The sequence below is a fragment of the Melanaphis sacchari genome, unplaced genomic scaffold, assembly GCF_002803265.2.
Source record: "Melanaphis sacchari strain LSU unplaced genomic scaffold, SCAv2.0 Contig174_pilon_pilon, whole genome shotgun sequence".
In the NCBI taxonomy this organism is placed as follows: Eukaryota; Metazoa; Arthropoda; class Insecta; order Hemiptera; family Aphididae; genus Melanaphis; species Melanaphis sacchari.
This window is the reverse complement of record NW_020270814.1, coordinates 245,567-271,459: the sequence shown is the minus strand read 5'-3', so window position 1 is coordinate 271,459 and position 25,893 is coordinate 245,567. Positions and strand designations below refer to the sequence as shown.

General features: G+C 30.1%; 1 protein-coding gene across 4 annotated transcripts in view; it reads right to left on the bottom strand.

The window, feature by feature from the left end:
- Positions 1-25,893, bottom strand: part of LOC112592433 (rap guanine nucleotide exchange factor 2) — a 65,681-nt gene that overhangs the window by 3,101 nt on the left and 36,687 nt on the right. For 2 of the 4 annotated variants that reach the window (XM_025336486.1, XM_025336487.1), the window contains 5 exons: positions 12,235-12,310; positions 1,619-1,720; positions 796-1,524; positions 251-676; positions 28-187 (listed from right to left, as the gene is read on the bottom strand). In XM_025336486.1, the coding sequence (XP_025192271.1) occupies positions 28-187; positions 251-676; positions 796-1,524; positions 1,619-1,720; positions 12,235-12,310 (1,493 nt within the window). Of the gene's footprint in view, positions 1-27; positions 188-250; positions 677-795; positions 1,525-1,618; positions 1,721-12,234; positions 12,311-18,735; positions 19,850-25,893 lie in introns of those variants that run through there. The other 2 variants (XM_025336485.1, XM_025336484.1) reach the window with 2 other exon arrangements.

Below are 25,893 nucleotides of genomic sequence, written 5' to 3'. Positions count from 1 at the left end.
CATTTAAAATTAAATAAAAATATTTACCTAATAGATTTGACTTGACAGTAATACTCAAGTGAGTAGTTCCGCGAAGAATCTCTAAAGCACGCGCATTATTTACATGCTCAAAGCTTTGTCCATTAACTTCTAAAATTTGGTCACCTCGTTTTAGACCAACCTCTTCGGCTTTCGATTTTTTATCGACCTATAATTGTTAAAGTACATAATTAAATTATAATCGTTTATTAAACTTGAAAAATATACATACTTTTGAAATAAATATTCCAAATCCTCTCTCATATCCTCCTAAAATGGAAAAATGTAGCACCTGATCCCTAGACGGCCTGGCTAGAGTAACGCATCTAGTTCTCGCCTTTGCAGCACAAGCAATATTTAACAATCTCAATTGTCCACCCATTTTATTCTCTTCTAGGCATGCTTCAAACTTTTCTACAAAGTCCATCATCACTGGATCCATTTCGAAATCGGTGAAATGATTATTGACCCATAATAGCACCACTCTGGTGACACGGTCCCTCGCAGATGGTTCATTAAACCAGTTCAGCAATTGGTTTGCAACTTCCATTGAGTTTTTAATGAAAGTCCGATGCGTTAAAAGAAAATCTTCTACATAAGTTGGATCTATAACCGAATTCTCTTCGATCAGTTGAAGCATCAGTCTCTCTGGTGTTCCCTACAACCAGAATGCATATGAGTAAAATAACGATAGTAATGCGATAATATTATGATGATGATTGAAGACAGTATAACGTATATTATCATGCGTACATGACAAGATCGCGTTGAACTTACCCTAATAACTACGTGACCCCGTCTTCCGGCTTCCAATGTACCTCTTTGTTCGGTGACCATGACCAATTTGCCACCGTCATCTTCATGTCTTTTGGTGTTCTCCTCGCCCTGATGGAGTATCCTGTAGTAGTCGGTTTGTGTGATACAAACGAACTGACAATCGTCGCACTTTGTTCTCATCACGCCCCGATGGTACAGCCGTTCCATAGTAGGCACTATGCCGAAGCTGTCGCCCATATGCAGTTGATCGGGAACGCCATCAGCGTGCTCAACTTCAACATGGCCATTGATCAGCACGCTCCACGAGTCCAGCTCCTCGCCATCGTTCATTACCACAGTGCCGGCTTTCTCCACGACTGCGAACACCATAACGCTGCATAGTGCTCGGCGCACGGCCAGCGTCATATTGGTGAACGCTTTTAAGTGCTGGGTGAACTCGAGCAGCACCTCGACGTCGTCCTCGGCCCGTTCCGAGGGGTCCTTTTCCAGGCATTCCCGGACAGTATCCCGGACAGTTAGACTCTCACTACTGTCACCCAGGTCGTCTTCATCTGAGTCAACGATCGACTCAACGAGCCCTGACAAGTCAACTTCGTCCGCCTCCACCGAAACGCTCCCCGAATGCACGCTGGTCATGGTGTCGCTGCCCGAATACGCCGAACTGGTATCCGAGCTATGCGAGCTTCGATTACTTTTCTGGTACAGTTCAGGCCGGATCGCAGCAATGTACTATATTACCATATCACACAAAACACGACCACCATAAAATAACAAGATTTTTGTATTTTGTTTTTAGTCTAATAATAAAATTTTTAATACTTACGCTGTCGTCGAATACGAGGTTGATAGCCCCACCACGTTCCATGCCGGTGTGCCGGGGAATATTCAACGAGCGCAGACCGCTTTGAGAGTCCGCATAATCCATCTGAAATCATTATGTTACGTCATATTTCGGTATACAATACTTATTAAGATATTAAAATAAAAATTTGCAGCGTTGAATATAATAAGGAATAACAGATTACAATATGAAATATATATTTATAAATTAAATAAATATCAAATAATATATTTTTTTAAATTTTATATAGACATCAATATCGTAACTTTGTTGTATAAAAATATATCACTCTTAATGAATGTTTTAGTTAATAAACAAAATCTATATATAAGTTTGATTTTTTTCTTGGAAAAATTCAATAACAATAGACTGTAAAAAATATTCATACCTGATTTAAAAGGATTTAAAGTTCCCATAAAATTATTTTAATTAGTATTAACGCCAATGAATAGTTTAACTATTTTTTCGTGGAATTAATACAATTAAATGTGAATTAATTATTACTGAATGGAATATAAAGTTTTCAAAATAGAATAACATCGAGATTTCAATATGATGTGATATCCTATCTCTATAGGAACACTTGGAAATAATTATTATCTTAATAGATAATATTTGATAAATACTGGGTTTTTTAATAATTTCTAGTCGTGAGTTTTAAAACATTATAAAATGTTCGTTCTGTTTTAACAATGAAAAAACTTTGAAGTGCATTATGGTTTTTATCGCGTAAGCATTATAATATGTAGTTGTATAATTTGGAAGTATAAACAAAATAAAACAAGGCAAAATCGGTTCAACAAAAATAAAGATATTATAGCGCATAATTCATATAAATACGGCTACCCATATTCGTTAGGTCTGCATGCACCTACTTTAACGCCTAGTTTTTTCAATTAGCCAGTTGGTTGCAGTATGCAGTTACAAAACATTTTACTTTCAAATATGTTAATCCTTTACAAAGATTTTTAAAACTAAATATAATATAAGCAATTAATAGTAAAATATTTTCTTTTAAATTAACCATTGCAAGACATTATTAAACCACGTCTGTAAAACACCGGATATTTAATTAACGCCACGATTCTTAAATCTATCAACGACAAAGGAGAGAAATAATGGGCATAGTGCAGAAATGTAAATTTTCTAATAATTGTTTGTCTAGGGTTCCTTTTTTTTTTAACAATGTTATATTGACAACGCAACTATATATAATAATTAAATAGATAATATTAAATAACACCAAAATGTATAGCATAGCTATATTACATGTATTATAATTTATACTTATTAACTCTAGTAAGAATATTTTGTTTATATGCATTTAAAAATGGTAAGAAAAAATAAGGAAGTAAAATAATTAAAACAAAATAATATGAAACAAGTAAATATAATTTTATATTAACCTTCAATCATAATTGAATATCAATTCTTTACTCGACCCCATTTGACCTGAATTATATGCCATAATATTTTTCCGGTACATAAAAACCAATGAGATAAAACAGTATTACTATTCTTACTTACTAAAAAAAAAAAATGATAGAATTCTTTGCAAGGAGATGGATTTTTAAAATATAAAAATAGTAACCTATATTTATGTTTCTGTTATAATCATATAATGGTTAATAATTACTAAGATATATCGGTGATAAAAATGTTGAAAGTGTTTATTTCTACGTATTATATATGTATAGGTAATGTATAAAAAGGTTTACATTTTAAAATTTTGTAGTTAAGTACACGCGTATTTGACTTATGTATAGTTGAATATGATTTTATTTATATTTAAAAACGTCATTTAAGCTAAAAAGTAAAATTTAATTATTATAATAATTAAAGAGAAATACTATACTATAATAGTATAATATATATTAGTCAGTTCCGCCCTACACACTACTATTTACTGTACATTGCTCACGTAGGTGGTAAGCGCTAAGGGATAATTATTTACGCTCCTTGTGTTCAAGCCCGCGCACGACTTTGCTAACTACCTACGTAGTTGTAATGAAATACTGCATTTCGTTTTAAAATAAATAATTTAATATTTTATCTTTTTAAATAATAGTTTAAATGAATAATAATTATTTCAAAATAAAAGAAGAATATTTGTTCAATCGCTCAGTTTATTGAAACTAAAAAAAAAAAACGAATATATATTATGTATAATAAATAAGTAAAAGAAAAAAATTATTTCAATTCTTTACAGTCCGTAATAAATTAAAAAAAATCAATGTTCATAGAAAATAAAACAACTAGAGGACAACCGTTAGAAGTTAATTAGCTAACAAAAAAAAAAAAAAAAAAAAAAAAAAAAAATGTGACTATATAATATACAATAGTATGCCTATTGTAATATATTTCCAATTTCTAAATAATACTGAGCATTCAAATGTTATTTTCATTGTTTCATCAAACTTGTAATACCTACCGAAAAAATAAAATAAAATAATAATTTTAGATAGAAATGATTGAATTCATTTATTATTGATTTAATAACTAGTAGGTATCTAAATTCTCAGTTCAGAATAATTAGACGTCTTTATAGTCATTATAATATATTATCAATGTTATTTAAATATGATTCATTTATTATGTTTGTCATTTGGTGTTGAGAGCAGTGACTTGTATTGACGGACTAAGATGGAAATTATTATTATTATAAAAGCATATTATACTTTATTACCAACATCATGAATCACAATAAATTCGTATCTATGTATTGTATGTGTATGCGTTATACATGGTGATTCATAATTCGTGCTCACCCACATTTTTTCCTTTAAAATTCATCAAATACTGATTTTTTTAATTCTTGAAATTGCTTGTATTACATGATGAGTATCTTGTGGTGATATATACTTCTTTTTTCAAATAAAAATTTTTCTTTTTCTAATGTAAATTATTCAATAGATATATTTTTTTTTTTTGAAATTTTGATATACTTTCCTAATACAAAATTTGAAGGAGTGGTTTCTCATTAATTAAAATTTTATACTAAGAAGTATGTATAATAGTTAAGTTCATAATAATGTCTAGTACCAACTAATAAAAGCTTAAGTAAATATGCTCCAATAATGGTTTGCATTGTTTTATGTTTAATAAAATGATATTTTTATTTAATTTATTTCAAAAAGACTTTATTACAACAAATTACAAGTAACAGGGCGTGGGAATAGATATTATACCTAATTAGTTCATTCGGTTTTCTTAGAATTACAACATCAATGTTTACTACTTAATTAATTCAAATCTTATGTATGAAATAAATGGTTTTCTGTTAATTAGTAACTTAATAATTTTAAACAAAATGATTGAATTTTAATAAAAAAAGACTAAATAACCAAATTTTTTAAAGTGTTTTATAATAACACATAAAATAATAGTAATCAGTAATAATTATACGTTAAAATCAAAATGATCATAACCAGACTTAAAATGTATAAAGTCAATATTAATTTTTAATAACAAAAAATAATTTGAAATTGAAACAATAAAGGAAATATCAGATTTAAAGCTGAGAACTCGACATAATAGTCAATATGAATAATTAACAAAAAATAGAAAGCTAATACAAAATTTGATGACTGTTTATAAAAATTGTAGTTACCTACTATTTTCTTCAAACAATTAATGACGCGATTTGAAAATTATAAAAATATAGTAATTACTATACTTTTATATGTTGGTACATAAATGGATGATGAAAATGGTCAATGTAAAGTAAATTGATGAATTGTAGGTTGTTAAATTTAAAGTCTTTACCTACCTACACATTTATTTTTTTATAAAATGCTAAAAAAAGGTTCAAATTAAAGTTAAATAATATATATTATGTTCCTAGAGAAATTAATTATTATATAAACATTATATATATATTTATTATAACGTGTATATTTTTAACCGAAAAAGTATAACTATATAGTTTTGCTAGTAAGATTTCAACAACGAAGTGGTAAAAAGCGTATACAATACTATGTTACATACTCAGAATTTATTAATAGTTACCTACTTTTAAATTTCGTATTCTAATAGCGGAGGAAAATGCATGGTATTGCACATAAAAACGATGTTTAATTCATAAACGATATCGAACGACCTATATATTATTCTTTGAGCATGGAACGACAATACGCGTTTGTATAAGTACATCATGTATATACGTTTAAGAGTCGTTGAAAGAAAAAGAATCTCTCGCACAGTCATAAAGTTGAATATATTTTCCACGGCAATGATGGTTGTCTTACAATAATACATAGACGTTTTAGACGATTAAATGAATGAGTACTCTCAACAAAATATTATGAAATGATGTGAATAATATATATATACCTATATATAAATATACGGTATGTATATAGTTCAAAATATGTAAAATATATATTTTTAATAATAAGTGTAAAGGGTCGCCCAACATCACCTGGAGGATTGGGAACGACAATATTATTATGATTTCAAATTTCTCAAAAACATCAAAATCATAATATTTTGACAGATGAAATTTTTTTTATGAAATACTGTCTAATATATTATTATTAATAAATTTAAATTATCGAAGAAGTATGTAATATGTAATCAAACTATACTATTGTATAAGTAATGTACAGCCAGTGTGCGATATATTGCTAAAAAAAATGTGTGGGTATAAACTATCAAGGCCTTTTTTTACGTATAGGGTATAAGTTTTTGCTCTGCTCGTAATATTCGAGATCATGAATTTTCAACATTGATTTGATCATTAATTAAAATTTAATAAGATAAATATATAATGTTTTATTTGGTTAAGTTCCTAGTATTTGCGAGTTACCGTCGATCAGTCATAATTATTATGCTTCTAGTACTCAAATATACAATTGGGAATTGAATTCATTACTTTTTTACGTAAGTAAAATGTATATGAATTAAAATTAATATTTCAACAAAATGCTTGTAATTTAAATAATAGATACTAATTAATAGTTAACATAGTTTATAAAATGTGTATATATAATATATTAATAAATATTAAAACTTATCTCTTTAGTACTTTATTTTTTAAATTTGAAAAAAATTATGTTCATTTGATATTATGAAATATGTAAGAATTCTATTAATCGATCATTTATTACCCTCGAATTTTGTTTACAAAGATAAGAGTAAGAAACTAAATAATATTAAATGAGGACCCCTTCATAAGCACTAATAAATGCTCTACGTCACTTCTGTGATGTTAGCTGCATTACTGCGACATAATAATTGTCAATTATATTAATACATTATGCCACATTATTCTATATTATAATAATATTTTATAATAGATATCGTATTCTGATATAGTGACATGTGACACATTCTGGACAGATAAAAAGAAAATTGCATCGAAAAGAGAAATACAAAAAAATAAAGACAAAATATAATATTATACATATTATAAGCAACACCTCATACATACTCGTGTATATAATAATAATATAAACGAAAATATAATAAACGAAAACTAATAAAAGAATGGAATGAAAACGCAGTCTTTCGTTGTTATAATAATATTTATATTTTTACATAATATAGCCCGGAAAACCAACGCGCTATGTATTAGGGTATATACTATATATACATTATACATAACATAACAGTAAAGTGTATAATATTATATATGACGTGGTTCAGCCCTGTTGCGCGCCCACCACTGTTACACATACATACGTCAATAATAATAATAATAATATGTAGAAGGAGGGGAGAAAAACAGGCACACATACTTGGCATCACAGACACACAAAAGGAGTCAATCATATGCCCCCGTACACACGAGAAGTTTGGAGGGGCCGAAAAACTACGGAGGTGTATTACTACCTCCATCGCCGAAGAAGCTAGGATGGTGGCAGTATAGTAAGTATACAAGTGGAGGTGGGTTCGCGGGGAGAAATGACGTGGGGTGGACAGGCGGTGGAGGATACGATGCGTGGGTGTCCGTCGCTACCGCCGACTACCGGCGGCGGTGCTTTCGGATCAATATTGCGCTTAACCTTCTCGTTTTTTTCGGTGTTTTCTTTCTCTCATTATTTTTATTTTTAAATTTTATGTATTACATGGTAGTAAGGTGGGGTGGGGTGGGTTCAGATACTTAATGCTTCGACACGACATTTTAATCTCTTAAAAAGTTCTTCTGTCGATGATGACGATATAATTATACAAGTCTCTCAGCAGCAGGCTATTCTCTCTTACTCGGTCACTGTTTCAACTAATAAACTACTTATACAACACGTTCTAACTCTTTAAATTTAAGTAGTCCTAGATGACATCAGTTCAATGAACAACTGAGGAAGTAATCAGTTGACTGCCTGTGATATCCGTTTTTGATGGAAAACTTCCCTACTGGTACACAAGAAAATTATTGTTTCAATAGGGTACACATTATATTGTAACAATTCATAATATTATATTATTATGAAACGCAAGATCATTTTTGTGATTTAATGTGATCGATATATTTCCTACAGTGTTACACATACATCAATTTTTAAATTTTACGATTATTAGGGGCTAGATAATATAGTTACCTATTTACCTACATTTATGTGTATACAATACACATTACACATGTCTTATTCTAATAAATAATTATGTGGTAGAAGGAATTGTATTTCATCAATAAAATCACTGCACTGAGGCACTAAAGTTAAATATATTTAAGTTGTATACTAAAAAAAAAAAAAAATTATTGGAGAAATATGGGTGATGGGGAGAGAGATGGTCCTGGGTCCTTGAGTTTTTTCTTAATTAAGAGGACGCTTTACACCTGCATGCTATGTTTCTGTCTTACAAACGCATAGCATAGCAAATTGTTCGATCTGAATAATTCATTTAACTGTCATGTTTAATATTTTTATTTAAAAATGAGTTATGAGCATTTAAAAATCAAAATTTTGTATATTTTTAAATATTCATAACTCAGGTAAATTCACTGTCATATTGAACATAAATTACGCTTTACGTGTAGCGTCCTCTTAAATAGATTATTTAGATCGAAAAATTTGCTATGCTATGCATTTGTAAGACGGAGACATCGCATGTGGGTATGGCGTACTCTTAAATGTTTGAACATTTTCTTTACGACCTACATCCTTGTACTGAGTTAATAAATAGTAAGTGGTTTATATGTTATAAATATAAATAAACTCATTGTATAATGTATATATTTATTCAAAATTAATACATAGTTGGTGGCATATTTTTGGAGGTGTCTTTTATGTATGGACACACCCCAACCAAAAAAAAAAATGAATAGCTTAGTATATTAGTATTTTATTAATGCCTATCAAAATATTAATATCCAAACTGCAAAAGTAAAACTAATTTTTATTAAGTCCGGTGATACGTTTTGAGGTACATTTTTAACTAAGTTTACAATTTGAAACATCTAGGAATTATTCGAATTTCACCGAGTTATTAAGGGATACTTTAGATGGATACACCCGTTCGGGTGGGATGACGGTCACGGCAACCAGTACGTGACATCCAGAGCGGCGGACTGCGGTCGGCTCGTGAAAACGGACCGGGTCAGAACGCCATGTCAAGTGTGACGGACTCCGGTCGGCCTGACAAGATCAGGGTATGAAGACGGCATAATCTTGCCGTATATTGTGTTGTAAATATTTTTGTAACTTGTTTTAACTTATTTGTGATAGTACTTATGTAAGAAAGCTAATCGAGGGATTGCCTTGACTACCTCCAATCGCTGCTAAACTGTATATCTTAGGTATTAAGATTAACCTGTAATCATATTTGTATATTTTTATGTCAAATAAACGATGGCGGCGTCGCGGAAGTAATGCGCAAGCAGTCCCCGCGACGTCGTCGGTTAAAAACTAGAAAAATATTTAGTATGCTCATTCTTAGTAATTGTTTTGGTTCATTGAAGAATATATTCTTAACTTATTATCTAATATAATTTATATATATTTAGAGTTGATATATATTAAGGGAGTGAGGGCTAGCTTATTTGGAGATCATGTCATATATTATTATAATTTAATTTGATTCAGTCATTTGGTCGATATGTGGGTAGGTTACCATACTATTCTAAATATAGTATGTAGCGCTCTGTCACAAGTAGCTTGCATTTTTCGAAGAAGTTCGCACGTTATTATAGCCTTTTTTGTAGAATTTTTTTCTTGCACACGTTGTAATACGATATATACACATTTCAATATAATACACGGCATTATATTACACGTAGGTGGTACATAATATTATCATAATATAATATGAGGTCGGAGTGCGATAACATTTTATCGAGTATAATGTAGTTAAAGTAATACAGAGAAACTATAATTATATACGAAAAAAGACGCTACGTAAGTTACATTATGTTATTATAATTTATAACCACGATGTGAAGTTTAAGTTTGAGATATAACGTTGTAATCATTAAGTGCTACACTGAGTAGTGAGTACCTACTGCTGACCATTGGTAAATATCAGAATGAAATGTTGATGCGTAACGACGTCATCGACGTATGAGAGGGACACGTGAACAATTTTTTATTGTCCTTTTTATTAATATTAATTTAACGAGAAATCTGAATAGCTGTGATGCATACAAACGACTGATATAAAGAATGTGTAGTACACTGTTGCTTGGTGTCAGTAATAACTAATAACATCTACTAATAACAAATATGGTTTCGCCGCGTATAATATAAGTACCCGCATGTACGCACGTAAAACTGTACAAACAATAATAACGGAAAGTGGTAAATGATAATTGATTGAATTTTTAATTAAAATACATAAACTAAATTAAATTTGAAAGAGAAAAGGCCAAGGAATTGGTCATACAGAGACAGTGTAATATAGCATCGTGTTTCAATATAATAAAATAATAAAACAGTGGATGGCTTGTTATTTGGATTGCAACGGTATGTTTACACTGTTTACAGTTTCATTATTTTACATCAAATTGGACGTATGCATGCGATTTCAATTCACGCATGCACGGAAACTTAATGAAAAAGTAAGTTATTTTCTATGTTCACTTTCAAATACACACACACACACACACCAATATTCGTGTTTAGAATTTTAGAATTACCTAAAGAATAAAATTAATTAGAATCTTAAACCTGCATGATAATAATCAGAATAAAATTTAAATATTTTATGAATTATTTTAATAATTAATACTAAATATTAAGACTTGGACTTTCGTTTAAACATTAAATTATTTAAGATTTTATGATTTATAATGGAGTAAAATTATAGATCACAGTGATTCTGAGTTCAAAATGTATGACCTTGAGAATAATTACTTATAACAATAAAACCAAAATAATTATGTATAATGATAATTTTTAAATAAACGAACCAACTAATTTAATTAATGACATATAAGTATAAAATGAAACAAAATATTCGTCCAAATTTGTATTTCTAATGTTTTTTGAATATTTTTGTTTCAGTATGAACTATTTATAAAGAACTTATTATTAAATTTTAATGCAATAGTTATTAAAATTGAATGTTTATTTATTTTTAACTACAAAATAATTAATTTTCGTGATCTCATCAAAATGTTAACTTAAAAAAGCTTATAAAAATATCACGCCATAACTAAAATACTTATAAAAAAAATTAGAATTATAATGCATAGTATTCATTTTTGTAAATATTTCATGTATCTACCGACTATTCGTTTTTTAGTTTTAACAAAATAAGAAAATCAATGTCGTAAAGTTTTAGGAATTAAAAATTCTTTCAGAAGTAGGTACTTAACTAGATACTGCAGGATATCAAATATGCTATCCAGAAACCACAGGTTATAAACATTTTGCTCAGAATTTAAAACTATAAATCTACCACAAGTACAATATTAGTAGATATATGTAGATATACATGTATTTGTATTTTGTATTACCATTATCATTATTTTGTTAGTAGGTATATTACATACATATTAAAATATAATCTTATATTCTAAAAACTATGAGTCAGCGTATTTAATTTGAGATTGTACATTTACAAAGATGAAATTTGATGTATATTACAGTTTATATAAGTACAAAATTACATAAAATATTTCATACAAAAATGCGATGTTGGAAAACTGTTAATAAATGACAGAATTAAAAATTAAATTAAACTAATGAGGTCAAAATTTATACTTCCTAGAATTTACTACGGCATTATGACCCGACATATTATAGATATCATACTCTTTATCCTCGGGTTACTGCTGTAGGTATATATTATGTGTATTAAGTATATTAGATACTTACTGTACGCAGATATATGTGCAAAATGATTAAAAAAAAACAGACAAACATAAACGTTTGTATGTTTTGATACAGATGAGTATGCGTTTATAAATCATTCATTATTCGATAAAAATACCATTTTTGTTTAATCACACACTGATTAAAGCTAATGGTTTGGCTTGCGGTATAATTTATTTTTATACATTGTATGTAATTAGAACGAAATGAGTGTATATACTAACCACCGACGCCGTCAATAATAATATGGTATAGGTTATTTCGACGGTCGTAAAAAAATGGATAAAAAACATAGAGGTTGATAATAACTAATAATAACAAAAAAAAAAAAAAAACATTACTTACCACCAGCATCTCTGATGGTTCCAACACGAAACATTCGTTGGGTCGTCTAGCGTTGCTTCCGGTTCGTTTTCCAAAACTGTAACATAAAATATCACAATATTAAAAAAATCCGTAAATAAAATTTGGTACAGATAAAGAGGACACACATAAGTCATATCACAATAGCAAACGCTTATTAATAATTATATTTCCTCGATTAAAGCGTATATTTTAGTATAATATTATGCACCATTAGTTACGGCAACTAACGTATATCTTACACGAACAATATACGTAAAATGTATAAAATATAATAAATAATAGTAATATATATTATATGGTGGGTTAAACATGATGTATTTAAAATTTCAACAAAACAGTCTGCTCACATATGCTAATATAAACTCGTCGAAAACCGAGTCATATATGCACATTGTATATGTATATAGGATATATCTAAAATGTAAAAGAATGGGACGTAGCTAAATCGCACATGTCGTAGGTTACGAGCACCCAATTCGACGGGGATTTCAACTCAATTATGTATACACACACACCCGCGCACGCATCGACACCAGTGATGGAGAAGTTGAACAAGTGTGGTGGTCTTGTGTGTGTAAGGGATTGAAATGCAACACGGTCACGCTGCTAACTTTTCGGGTCACGGGTAAAAGGATCGACCCTCCTCTGCACACCAAATACAGTCGGCTTCTATTTCGATATACAGGGTATAAAAAAAATAATAGACCAACAAAATATGTAATTTGCTGTGTAGTAACTTTTGCTCCTTTTAATATAAAATATTATTTTAAGTATAAATAAAAAATAATTATAATAATATTAATTTTTTTTTTGAATGATGATTAGAATAAAAAAATGTATATATAGTTGGTTAATAACATCTGTCAGTTTTATCTGTAACATGTTGTATACATTATATATATATATATATATATATATTAATAGTGTTTGATTTTTTGTACAAAATATAAAAGCTTTTAGGCATTGGATAAAACGATATGAATTTGATTTTTTTTACTATAATGAAATGAATAATGTAATAATATAACTTGGTAAATTACAAATGTTTTCGTCTATAATTTCAACACATTAAGTATAAATTGCAAATGTATAACATATCTAATTTAAGTAAGAATTGAGTTTATCGGCTATATTGAATATTAATTAATAATGATTTTCAAAATTAGCAATAAAAAAATTCAAACATGGTTAATGTGTTTTATGTCACTGTAAACAAAACGTATAAACTATTAATCTACAGATATAACTTAATAAATTTGTGATAAAAAATAAATATTAGAATATATAATATACTAATTATGAATATCATTAATAAGAAAAATTATCTAATAGAAATTCAAGTATTCAAAATAAATTTTTTTTATTAATCAATTTAAAAAATTGCCTTACAGTTTAGAAAATAATTTAAAATGTATGAAAATACATAAAAATTTACTAATAATAGGCATTAATATAATACGTATCTAAGTACTAAAGAAAATATAGAAGTATGTCAGTATATTACTTATATGTTTTGTGTTATTAATTATTACAATGAACTTAAATTGTTGTAAAATATGTTTAACTTCAGTTATGTATATGTATATACTACACGGATGATTCATCAACAATTATTTACTTCCTTTTCATCATTTGATAATATTTTTAATCATAATTTGATTTTCGGGATTTAATTTATATGTATACTTAAAAGATATATATTAAAATACTTTGATTTTTTTTACCATTTAAGAATTTCTTATTTTAAATCAAAGCTTTTTTTAACTGAGAACAGCCTTTTTCAGTATAAATTTCTAAGCAAAATATTTAATCCCTGATTCATCAAAATCGAATTAAAAAAAATTAATATCACGATTTTTATAAATTTTAAATCATTAAAACACCCACATCTTTTAAGCAATGGAATTTATATTATTATGGGCTATTATTCTTAGTTGAGTTAAATAACACCAAAACTACTATACTCGTTAAGATATCGGAATAAGAGAACATCACATTTTTCAATAAAATTATTGACTTAGTAATTTACAGTAAAATATTCCCACTTGAAAAAAAACTAGAGGATACCTATCACGGTTTTAAAAATAAAGCATCCGAATGAATGCATATAATTAAAGGGAAAACTGAGCATTAGCGGCGTGCTGGCGGGTAAATCACTATGTCCATCTCACACAACGGATATTCTTTTTTCTTCTGCATATACATCCACAGTACACGCCAGAGAATAGATTGGAATTAGTTGCGTCTCGAAATACATTTATTATGTAAATTGCAGCCCATTTATTATTTTCTATTATATTTTCCTTCTTACGTTTACTTAACACCGGCACAATATGTGTTTTGGGTATAGTTAATATAATACGGGACACGGGTTCTTCACCTATTATCCGATGCGGGTTTTTATAATAATAATAAGAACCGAGATATTTTTCGATTTGTGCGAAACGTCACATGAAAATACTGATCGAGTGGCGAACGCCAATCGCGTGAATAATAGGCTCGATCATTTTAAATTGATGACAAACATATGAGAGTAGTTTCTGAGCCGCGAAACTTATACGTTCAACGATAATGACAATCGGTATGAAACTTACAGTTCTTGTATAAATAAATACACGTGTGAAATATAAATGTGTGATGGGGTGTTGTATGGTCGATATCGAAAGCAACGATTTTGTTTCACGCGTGTGATACGATTCATTAATCAACAGTCATTTATATAAGTGTATATAAACATATATAAAAACGCCCTTCTATACAGTTGTATATATTGATATAATATACGCAGCGGAAAAGAGAAAAAATGTATAACTACGTGTTGAAAACATCACAAAACGAAAAACTAACTGCGTTGTTAACTTAATGAAATAAATAATCTATATATGTTTATGAAACACGTATGTATATACAATTGTACAACAATAGGCAATAACTATCAATTATATGATATGCATGCGGTATACGACCGATATTTAAAATGATTTTATATAGTGAGTAAACCTATTATTAAAATATATTATGCAGTTTGGAAAGGCAGATATTTTAAAAGATATTAAAAAATAGGCGAAGGAATTTTTTACTCAATCGTACTTGGGACCCCTTGCCGGTCTAAACAGTTAATCTTTATTTATACAAAACTATTTTCTTCAAATGGTTTATTAAAATTTGCGTTATAATTTAACATTGATGTTCAGATAGTTAAAAAAAAGTGTAGCGCTTATTATTTGAAAAGATATATTAAGATAATCTTAACTAGTGATATAGAATATTTCCTAATGTCTACTTATGCGTAAAATTATTTATAATTATTGACTATAATATTAAATCAATACATTATCTCGTTATTTTATCAAATATTTTTAAAACTAATTATTATTGATAATAATTATATATTTTTTATAAAAATTAAGTAAATATATAAATGTTAATAAATAATATGATTGATGTTTGGCAATAACAGCAGTTTTTTAATATTTTATAATAATGAAAGGGTGTCCTAAACTCATCTTATTGAATATAGTTCATGTTTTTCAAAAGATAAATGATTAAACTAAATTTATCGTTATGGTAAAGTGATGGCATGACATAGTGGCAGCACGGTATATGTTATAGGTACAGTGAATTGTGAAACTTAGTCTCGATGAGCTCAATCTAGCGAACCTTACATGACACTGACACAGCAACGATTGTCAGAATAACTATATGAATCGTTTATAATTTGGAGATTATCGTCTTTATACTGTTATATTTATATAAATGTTTTTATAAACACATTACTTACAAGATATGAGTAAACTAACCTAAAGATAGGATAATATTTTAAAAGTTATTATAATAGATATGAATAATATACATTAAATCCCACAATACCTTATATTATTTAAAATATGGGCACTGTTTAGTGTATATGTCAGTTATTCATAAAAATTTTCGAAAATTGATCACTCATCACGAGTAGTAATGACGATTTGATAATTACGTTTTATACAAGACTATGTTTTAGCAAGTATATACAAATACATATATATATGTGTGTGTGTGTGTGTGTAGAGACATGGGTGGGGTGTGAGAAAGAGAAAGAGGGAGACACACACACACAAATGAACGCGTGAATGTTCTTTTTTTTTACACGAATAGTAAAAGTTTTGTATAAACTCAACTTCATAAATGTATGAGAGTATCAGCATATTCATCATATCCGACATTTAATTTTAGATTGTTACTTTCATTATGATGATAAGCTGCACTTAATAATTTTACTTTAAGTAATAATATTTACGCTTTCAATATACTCAACACCTTTGACTTGGGTGCACGAAAACATTAATACAGTTCCTTTCCTTTTAGTGTTTCATAACCATTAATCTTGTAAACTAAAGGTTACTTCTCTGGAGTATACATTAACTTTTAATCACAGATATTACGAGTTATATTGCACTTACAGCTAACACGCAATAGACAAATGCGATAGACAGTACTACTACTATTACTATAAGTTTATGAATGATATAATAACTATGGCTTAAATTTCAGAAATCTTCTTGATGATTAACTCGTTAATATGAGATCTAAAAATTGTTTTTATTAATTATTGACTACAAACGGAAATACTTAAAAAAATCTTAGTTGTATTATTTATATTCGTAATAAATATAGTTTGTCTGATTATATTTATTTATATTTTATATATCTAAGAAATTTATTATTTTTAATAATTATTTCATAGTTTTAGGCAATAATAATACAAACCAACTAGTTGGAACTATAAAAAATAGGTTCAGAAAAAATTACTAAATAATAAATGAAAATAGTTGGAATATGTATTAACCAAGAGATTGCAAAATAATAGATAATAATGTTTCCGCTTGTAGATATCGAGTTTATTTTAATTTGCTACTCGTTGCCGTAATAAAGTATCAATTAAATAAAAATATTGATATGTTTTTGTTTTTGTAAAACGATTCAAAGCATTAATATTGAATAACATAATAGTTTTGTTTTGGAAAACCATTAAAGAGTTTGAGTACACAATTGAATTTAAAAAAATCAAATCTATGGTACAGGTAACTCGTCGGTGTTCTACATTTTTCACCCAAAACGAAAAATAAAAGGTACTAATTCATATTGTTTTGTGTACTCGAACAAACAAATACCGTGAAAACACTTAACAAGCGACAATGAAAAATTAATAACTGTCATACAAGTAGTACCGACATTTCCCATAACCAAGTAACTATAAGGAACGATTGTATATATGTATTGAGGTCGATACCTATATATTTTGTTCTATTTATACTGTCAAAATATTTTCCTAATACCATCATTATAATATTAAGTACCTAAGCGGTTATTATACTTTATTCACGTTAAATTGAAACTGAAACTTACGCGATACAACCCAATATACGCGGACACGTAATATATTTTATAAAAATCCTATTAAAATGTATAGTGTTGTCTAATATTTGCTCAATATATCCAAATAGAGTGGACGGAAGACGAGCTCCAAACAACAACGGAACACTTGTGAAATTCCTAAGGACGCCATTATTATATTATTCGAAATATAGTGGACATATTTTTAAACAGGTCAGCCAAACAAATATAATATGAAATCTAGATCAAAATAATATACGATATATAATCAAATAATATTACAACAAATAGCTGTCACGTGTGTTATATTTTAGATAAAAATGAAACCACATATTTCACTGGCAAAACAATACATAATATATTCATATAATATGTACTCGTATTAAACACGACGAGTGGATGACTGATGTTAATCAATAGCACAGAAATATCACAATAACCAACCAGATCTGACTTAAACGCACACCTTTAGACTTTTAGTTTTATTGAAATCAAACTTTAAGTGTGAAAATAGTAGGTAAATTGTGTAATATCTGATGAGTATTATGTGATATAAAATGATAACATGCAAACATTCGATTTAACTATTTATTCACTTCAATACACACATACACACAGTAAGACCTCTAATATTAGTTATTTTATTATTCAGCTCATGTCCACAATAACAGAAAGTTTTTTTTTTTTTTTAAGTGAAAACTTATAACATGTATCTTTATTTTATTAATATGACGGTTTATGTTTAAGGGAAATACAGAATATAATAAATAGACTCGGTGTCTATACAAAGCCGATATATCTATGTATAATCATATAATATGATATAAATCATATCTTCCGATGATCAAAATGAAAACGAAAATAATCTCTGATCCGTTATTCACGGTTTCGCGCGCGCACACAAGCGAATACCTATATATACGGTAAAAAGTGCGCGAGATGCGTCCTATATATTATTATTCACATTATTATAATATATGGCTAGAGGTCACTCGTTAGTTCCAAAATAAAAATAAAAATAAAAAATAAATAATTAATATTACTAGAGATGTGCGTTAGCGCTGACCGCTCAACCGCAAGAGGTTTTACGCGCGTTTTACTGACCAAAACGAGTATCGACGGTGCGGAGACAAATCGACAGCCAGATACGACGATTTCTCCGTCACCGAATCGGCGCGGATCGCCTTGATTCTGGGCACGGTACCTTGGCACACTATCGGCGTGTCGCCTACCATGATGGCGAACGGGATTTTCGAAGAACCAGTGGAGTCCGACCCCACGCCGCCACCACTATTAGCTGCTGTCGTTAACTGTTGCTGGTTGTGGTGGGGGTGAGGTGGAGGTGTCTTGGGTCTTCTGGCCGACCGACGGGGCGAGTTGGTCAGGCTGCTGCCGCCACCACCGATTCCTCCAACCGCGGCACCCGGCTGCCGGCGGTCGTACACCAACAACAGGTTCGGGCTGGAGTTTTGTTTTTTCGCCGGACATCCGGGGCCGGTCTGTTGGACCGATTTCGGCGACCGGACGGCGTCGTCGTCGGCAGCAGCGACGGTGGGGGTGGCGGGGGCGGTAGGAGAAGGGGCCGCAGGGGCGGTAGGAGAAGGGGCCGCAGAGACGCAAGCAGAAAAGGCCCCGCCGAGGACTGGCGTCGAGCCCTCGGCTCCTCGCGGTGTCTTGGGCAACACGGATTGCGCGAATCGGGCGCAAGCGCTCTTGGACTCCCGCTGCAGGTTGACCAAGGTCTGCAGATAAGGCAGATTGTTGGTGGACGACGACGACGACGACGGCGGCGGCGAGGCCGATGTGGTCGTGGTGCCAGCAGACGCGGCGGCGTTGGACTTGCGCTCGCGGCTGTTGTGAAACGAATTCCACCGGCGGATGGGTTCCAGGAAGTACTGTCTGGACTTGCGGGAGGCGGGCCGCGACAGTTCGGGACTGGACTCGTTTTTCAATATGCCGTTTTTGCATTTCGACGACGACGACGGTCTCCGCTTGTCGGCGGCCGTCCCCGGCAGCAGCAGCAACTGCCGTTGGTCGTCGATACGCTTCTCAAGCTGCTTGGAGTGTTTTTTCATCGTCGCCGTCGTCGTCGGCACCGGCGTCCACCGGAAGCATGTGCGGTGCGAGTTCGCAGACGACGGCCGCAGCGCGCGACGACCCAAACCCGGACGCGGACCGATGCGGACGCCACGCACGATTTACCACTGTCGGGACGACGGTGGCACTGCGCGCACCGGCCGCCGAAACTCATCCCTGGCGACGCGGTGCGCGAGTGGTGGTGGCGGCGGCGGTGGTTATGCGGCGGGCATGCTCACGCCAGATGGCACGTAGTGCGTCGGTGCCGGTGCGGGCAGGGTCATTCCCGCCGCCGCCGCCGCCTCGTCGCCCGCCCACGCCAACGCCACAAAAGTCGTACTCGCCGTTTGCCGATTCCCTCGCTCGCTCTCTCGGAGAATTTTGGCGTGCCCCTCCCCCCCCGGAACCTCGTGACCTACCGCCGAATACATATTATTATCGTCGTATATGATTTTGTATATGCGGAAAAACATTAGCGCTCGGCGAACGCACATATTATTATATTATTATTATTGTATATACAACGCGTATACAGGGTGATTCGCCGACCATTACGCCGCTCATTCCCCATTTTTCCTTTAATGAAAAATTTATTCAAATTTATTACCATCTTTGGAATTTGTAAGTACTACATACACTTAAGATCCATATTATTATATGGTTCTTTTATGCAATTCAAAGAGTGCCCTGGGACGACCCCAAATCCATTATTTTGTCAGATGAGGACAATAACTATTTTTGATGAAAATAAGCATTAGTTATAAGCACGTGATTTTTTTTAATCATTCTGATGTACCTAAATAAAAATTTAAACAAGTAGTTTTCGTTATTGAACTTTGTTTATATGTATTATGCTAGGATAATAGTCTTTAAAAAGTGTTTTATAAAAATATAAAATAGTTGTAATTTAATCTGATATTCATGAAATTCTGTTATTTTCCAGCTCATTTTAAAACATTAATAAATAAATATTATTTATAATATAATTTTAAAATAATTACAGACCCCATATTTTTCAAATATTTTATCATTACCCAGTTAAATTACTCATAAATTACTCGTTCGAATATAAGTACACTTTATTTCAACATTAAAAAAAAAAAGTGACTTGCTTCACCATTTATGAAAAAAAGATTTTATTTAAAAATTATAAAGTCCTTAAGAATATTTAATAATTCAAAAAATAAGAATTTCAATTAACTTTTCATTAAAAAAAAACAGTGAGGTTAAGGGTGTTCGATGAAGTATTCGATATAATATAGAATCGGCAAGCCGTACAGTGTGAAGTGTGCACAGAACACATTTCTAAAACGTTCTACCAAAAAAATGAGGCAAGTAAACGGAGAGCTTAAAAATATAAATTTGAACATCGTAAATAATGCGATCGAATGAATTCGTTTAAGAAATTCAGGCGAAATGTGCGTATGAAGTCGCACGACGTACGAAATCTGTGTTGCAGCGATACGAATCGATTACAGCGCATCATACTGTCGTGCCACACGTTACAGCCGTGACGAGGAATTCGCCCAAAACGCGGCGACAATTTCACCGGCATACGTTGTATCGTAACGGGCAACGACCAACAATAATAATATCATAAAACTAAAAACTATACAAATACAATATTAAAATAACGGAACTACAATAATACAATACGAACCGAGTGAAAAATCGTACGTGATCTAGTAGGGATTTAGGGTTTTTAAATACCTATTACACGCGCTCGCGATTTGTATAGGGAGTATGACCCCTTCCCTCGGTCGAAATTTTTTTCGTGGCAATTTTATTGTGTTTGCATCTGCCAACCGGAACATATACAATACATTTATTATACTTATATGTGGAACAAGCCATCATCCCAGTCAACCCATTGAAACCGATAGGGATTTTACGATTATATGCCGCCATGTATACGAGATATTTTAGATCGTTGTTATCGCTTGGAGTCCAGATCGTAAAAGCCAAATACTGAAATACTTTACACGATATAAAAATAGTATACAGAGCGATTCACTGAACATGCTCACCCCATTTTTTCCTTTTAAATAAATTAATTTACATTTTGATTTTTTTTTATACCTTTTATAGTGTCTAATGCAAAATAACAAATAAAAAACAATATTCTCCCAAATGACTACGACCTTTTTTCCGGTGAATTGAGATGGTTTAAATCAAAATTCATAAGAATAATTTTTTAATTATTTAACGTTGAAAACTAGGAGTAATTGGTCCTCGATTATTAAATAATTTTAGAAGATTTCTATGTTACGATGCTTTAAACATGATAATACATTAGTACTTAATCAATGTTTTATAATTTGTATTAATTGTCCCAAGTATAATAAATATTATGTAGACTTAATATTCCATATATTTTACATTTTTTAAAACAAATTTAAAGAGATACTATTCTTACTATATACATTGTAATCACTCAAAATTAGGTATTCATTTAAATGTTGATATAGTTCAATTAATATTTTGAAAAAAATCAATTGCTGTTTATAGTAAAATAAGTTGGTTATTCAATAAAAATACAATTTTGTCACTATTTCTTAAATAACATAAAAATTTTGAATAATTAAAAATGTGATAAGCACGCCTGGCGAATCATCCTGTATAACTAAACGAATATTAGGCATTTCGATTTTTCTATCGTCGCCTATATAAATTACCGTTACCGAATAATATTTTCATATAATAATAATACAATATTTATTATATTCCGTATAATAGTGAAAGCCACGATGGCGGTGACCAGTGTCCACAAAACTATGTATAACAAGTACATGTACGAAACAATGGACCTCGCGCCATCGTGTACGGTCCAATTTTGGTGGATATATATTTTAGTATTTTTTTTTTTTTTTTAGGCGAAACCGTCAAGGGAACGGTCGTGTTGGCCGTTATTTATCATTATTATAATATAATATTATTATCGTGTGGCAGCGACGGTAGTATTATCGTACAGTGGCAGGCCCCGGATGTCGGTGACATTGCATGTTTTTTTTTTTTAGATATACAATAAACTAATATAATATAAACGTATAATATTATTACACAATATATAACGCGCAGTACACGGTCTTTAAACGCTGTGTGCATGTGTATAAATTTTACTTGTTACAAATTACAATCAAATAATTATAGTGCATATTTAAAATTTAAAAGAAATTTCGGGAATAAATATCATTGCTTAGAATAATAATTATTATCAACTGTCAAACGCTTAAATTCAATTAAATGCAAATTAAAGTATATTCAAAATAAAAATTATATTACAAGGTCTGCGACATCAATCAATTTATCGGAATTTAAAAATAGTAATAATTTTAGTATTTATATGTATGTGTACATACAGCTATTATTCGAAGTAATAAAAGTGGTGACATATATTGTTAAACTACTAGGAAAAAAACGATAAAACTTTATGTGTAAAACATGAAATATATTATATAATATATAGTACAAATTTGTGATTTCAATTTTAAAACGAATAATTCAACAGCAATTGCGATTAAAGAAGCTGTGCAAATGATAAATAAATAATCTGAAATAGATACAATTTGGATAAATTCTTAGTTTTAATTTTTAGTCAAAATTTATTCATTTTCAATTATGCAAGAAAAATTATATTTAGTTGTATCCCGGTTATTTATTTATTATCAAAATGGAAAAATATCTTTGAAATACAATACAAAATATATAATAGGTAGAAACCTAAATATAAATTTAATTTAATAATTTTTTAAGAAGAAATAATGAAGTATTTTATTCTTTTTGATTAGGTATATAATTTTATTGTAGCTTGAAAGTAATAAGAAACAATTTAAACAAAATAATGGATTAATTTTGAAAATTAATTCGATAAAAAAGCGATTTTGATCGAAATGATTCAGTTTATAACCAATTTGCGTTCAGTAGCAATCAGTATAGAAAACAATAAACATACATAACATCAATATTATAACTATTTATAACAAAGGAAAAAAAATTGATTAAATAACAAGTGAAATAATACAATTAATTTTTATTTAACTTGTAGTGTCGCGAATAGGACAAAGGATTGTTTGAGCGAATTGACCCAAAATGTAATATGGTTTGGGTGTATTTAAATGACAAAAAAAATTTTGTTAGGGAGAATAAGACGTATGAATAGTATGATTTTATAGGTAAATTATTAATCTGTATACTGTATAGTAATTGTGAATGTATATTACTTATGTAAATTTACAATCAAAAAATTATATCACATATAATACACATAATAATTAATTAATAATAAACTTTAAAAAGATATTGGTACAGTAATATTGCAATAAACTAATCTTAAGTCAAAAATTAATAAAATAAAACCACATGCACATCACTCATGCTAGTAAAAATAATTTTACTCACCCAAATGACCACCGCCCAATAATTTTACATAAGCATTTTGATTATATAATTTGTATTTAAATCAATAGGTGTATACAACATATGCAACAAAATAAGAATATTAAACAGAGTATAAAATCCGAGTAATATAATATAATAATATTATTATGTTCAACATAATATAGATAGATCTTTAAAAAAAAAAAATAAAATAAAAAATAGTCGTAAAAAATTTGTAAGGATTATATATCTACGAGGTTGCGTTTTATTTACTTGTATAATATAATACGACGAAGAAAAAAATAAGTTATGTGTTAGAAATTATTTATTTTAGTTACAAGTAGGTAGTTAATATAATATGTAAATCTAGTACATATACATAAGATTTATGCGAAATAAACATTTTTCCAAAGATGAAAAGACAAAATAATTCGTTAAAAAAACATTATGTAAGTAATTATTATAAATTTATAAACATAATATATTACATTTTGCATTTTTTTTAGTGCGTCGCATACATTTTTCATGCGTATTAACTATGCTACACCTAATGATCACATTATACACGTCTCGAAGGCTTTAATGTGTGTATTATATATGTATACATATATTGTATACAAATAATAATAACAGTATGATGTAAATTGACAAAAAATCAACAGCGGTATACGCACGAGAGCTTTTTCCCAGTTTGCGTTCAGTTAATATAATAAAGTTTCCAAAAAATCTTTATTTTTGGTCAACAAAATGTCCTACACAACAGTTAACAACAACGGGTAGTATACTTCGTGTATAATAAAAACGAAGAATGTACCAAACGACCCGTGACGCCTCGCCCAGCAGAGCGCCGCCGTCATTACAGTCACACATCTACATAATATTATTGTACTATTAAAATATGTAGGTATATGCATGAAGATGTAATATTATTGTGTTTAGCCGTTAGTCGTTTTCGTCGCTTAAAATACTTATACATAGTACATTGCGTGGGTCTAAAATTTCAGTGCATTTTAAGTACTGGAAAAAAAAGCAGTTGTTTATTTGATAGATATGGCCATTTTCATATTCAAATAGTTTTATTTCAATTATTATATTATACTATTATTTAAGGGCTCGATACAAAATTCGATAAATTTAAGGCACAGCAAGCGGTTTCGAGTATCACTCTTCAACGAGAGTAGTTTTGTATGTATACATAATATATTAGCAATGAAGAGAAGAGAGCGTCTGTACACTCAACAGCTAATATAATATAATGAACTATAGTTGAGCAGGAAATTTCCGGCCCGTCGATAGCTGTCGTCAGTTGTAGTAGTCGACCGGAAAACGGAGCGACATATATGTATAATATATCCGGATAGGTACCTAAAACCTATATATATATATATATAAACGTGTAAGACGAGAGAAGATCCGTTACGAATTTACAATGCTGTCGCAATACATGATTCATACTCTATTTATCGTTATTATTACACAAAAGACAAAACGTCATTATCGACAACAAAAATATACTACACATGACGCTTTACGATTATTATTGCAGCAATAGAACTGGATAGAAATTCCACAGTTATTATTATTATTATTTATGTGTTGTACGCGATCCAGTGTGTGTATGAAAATTTATAAAATAGACAATACTTTTCTTAAGTCCAGTGTAAGTAACCTACGTATAATTACGTATGTATACGGTTTTTGTGACGGCGGAGTTGATGGCTTATAAACGACGAATGTATACAATGCGAAAAAATTAAAAATTTAATTCGATATATATAATAATATATTCGTAATATTAAAGAGTGAAGG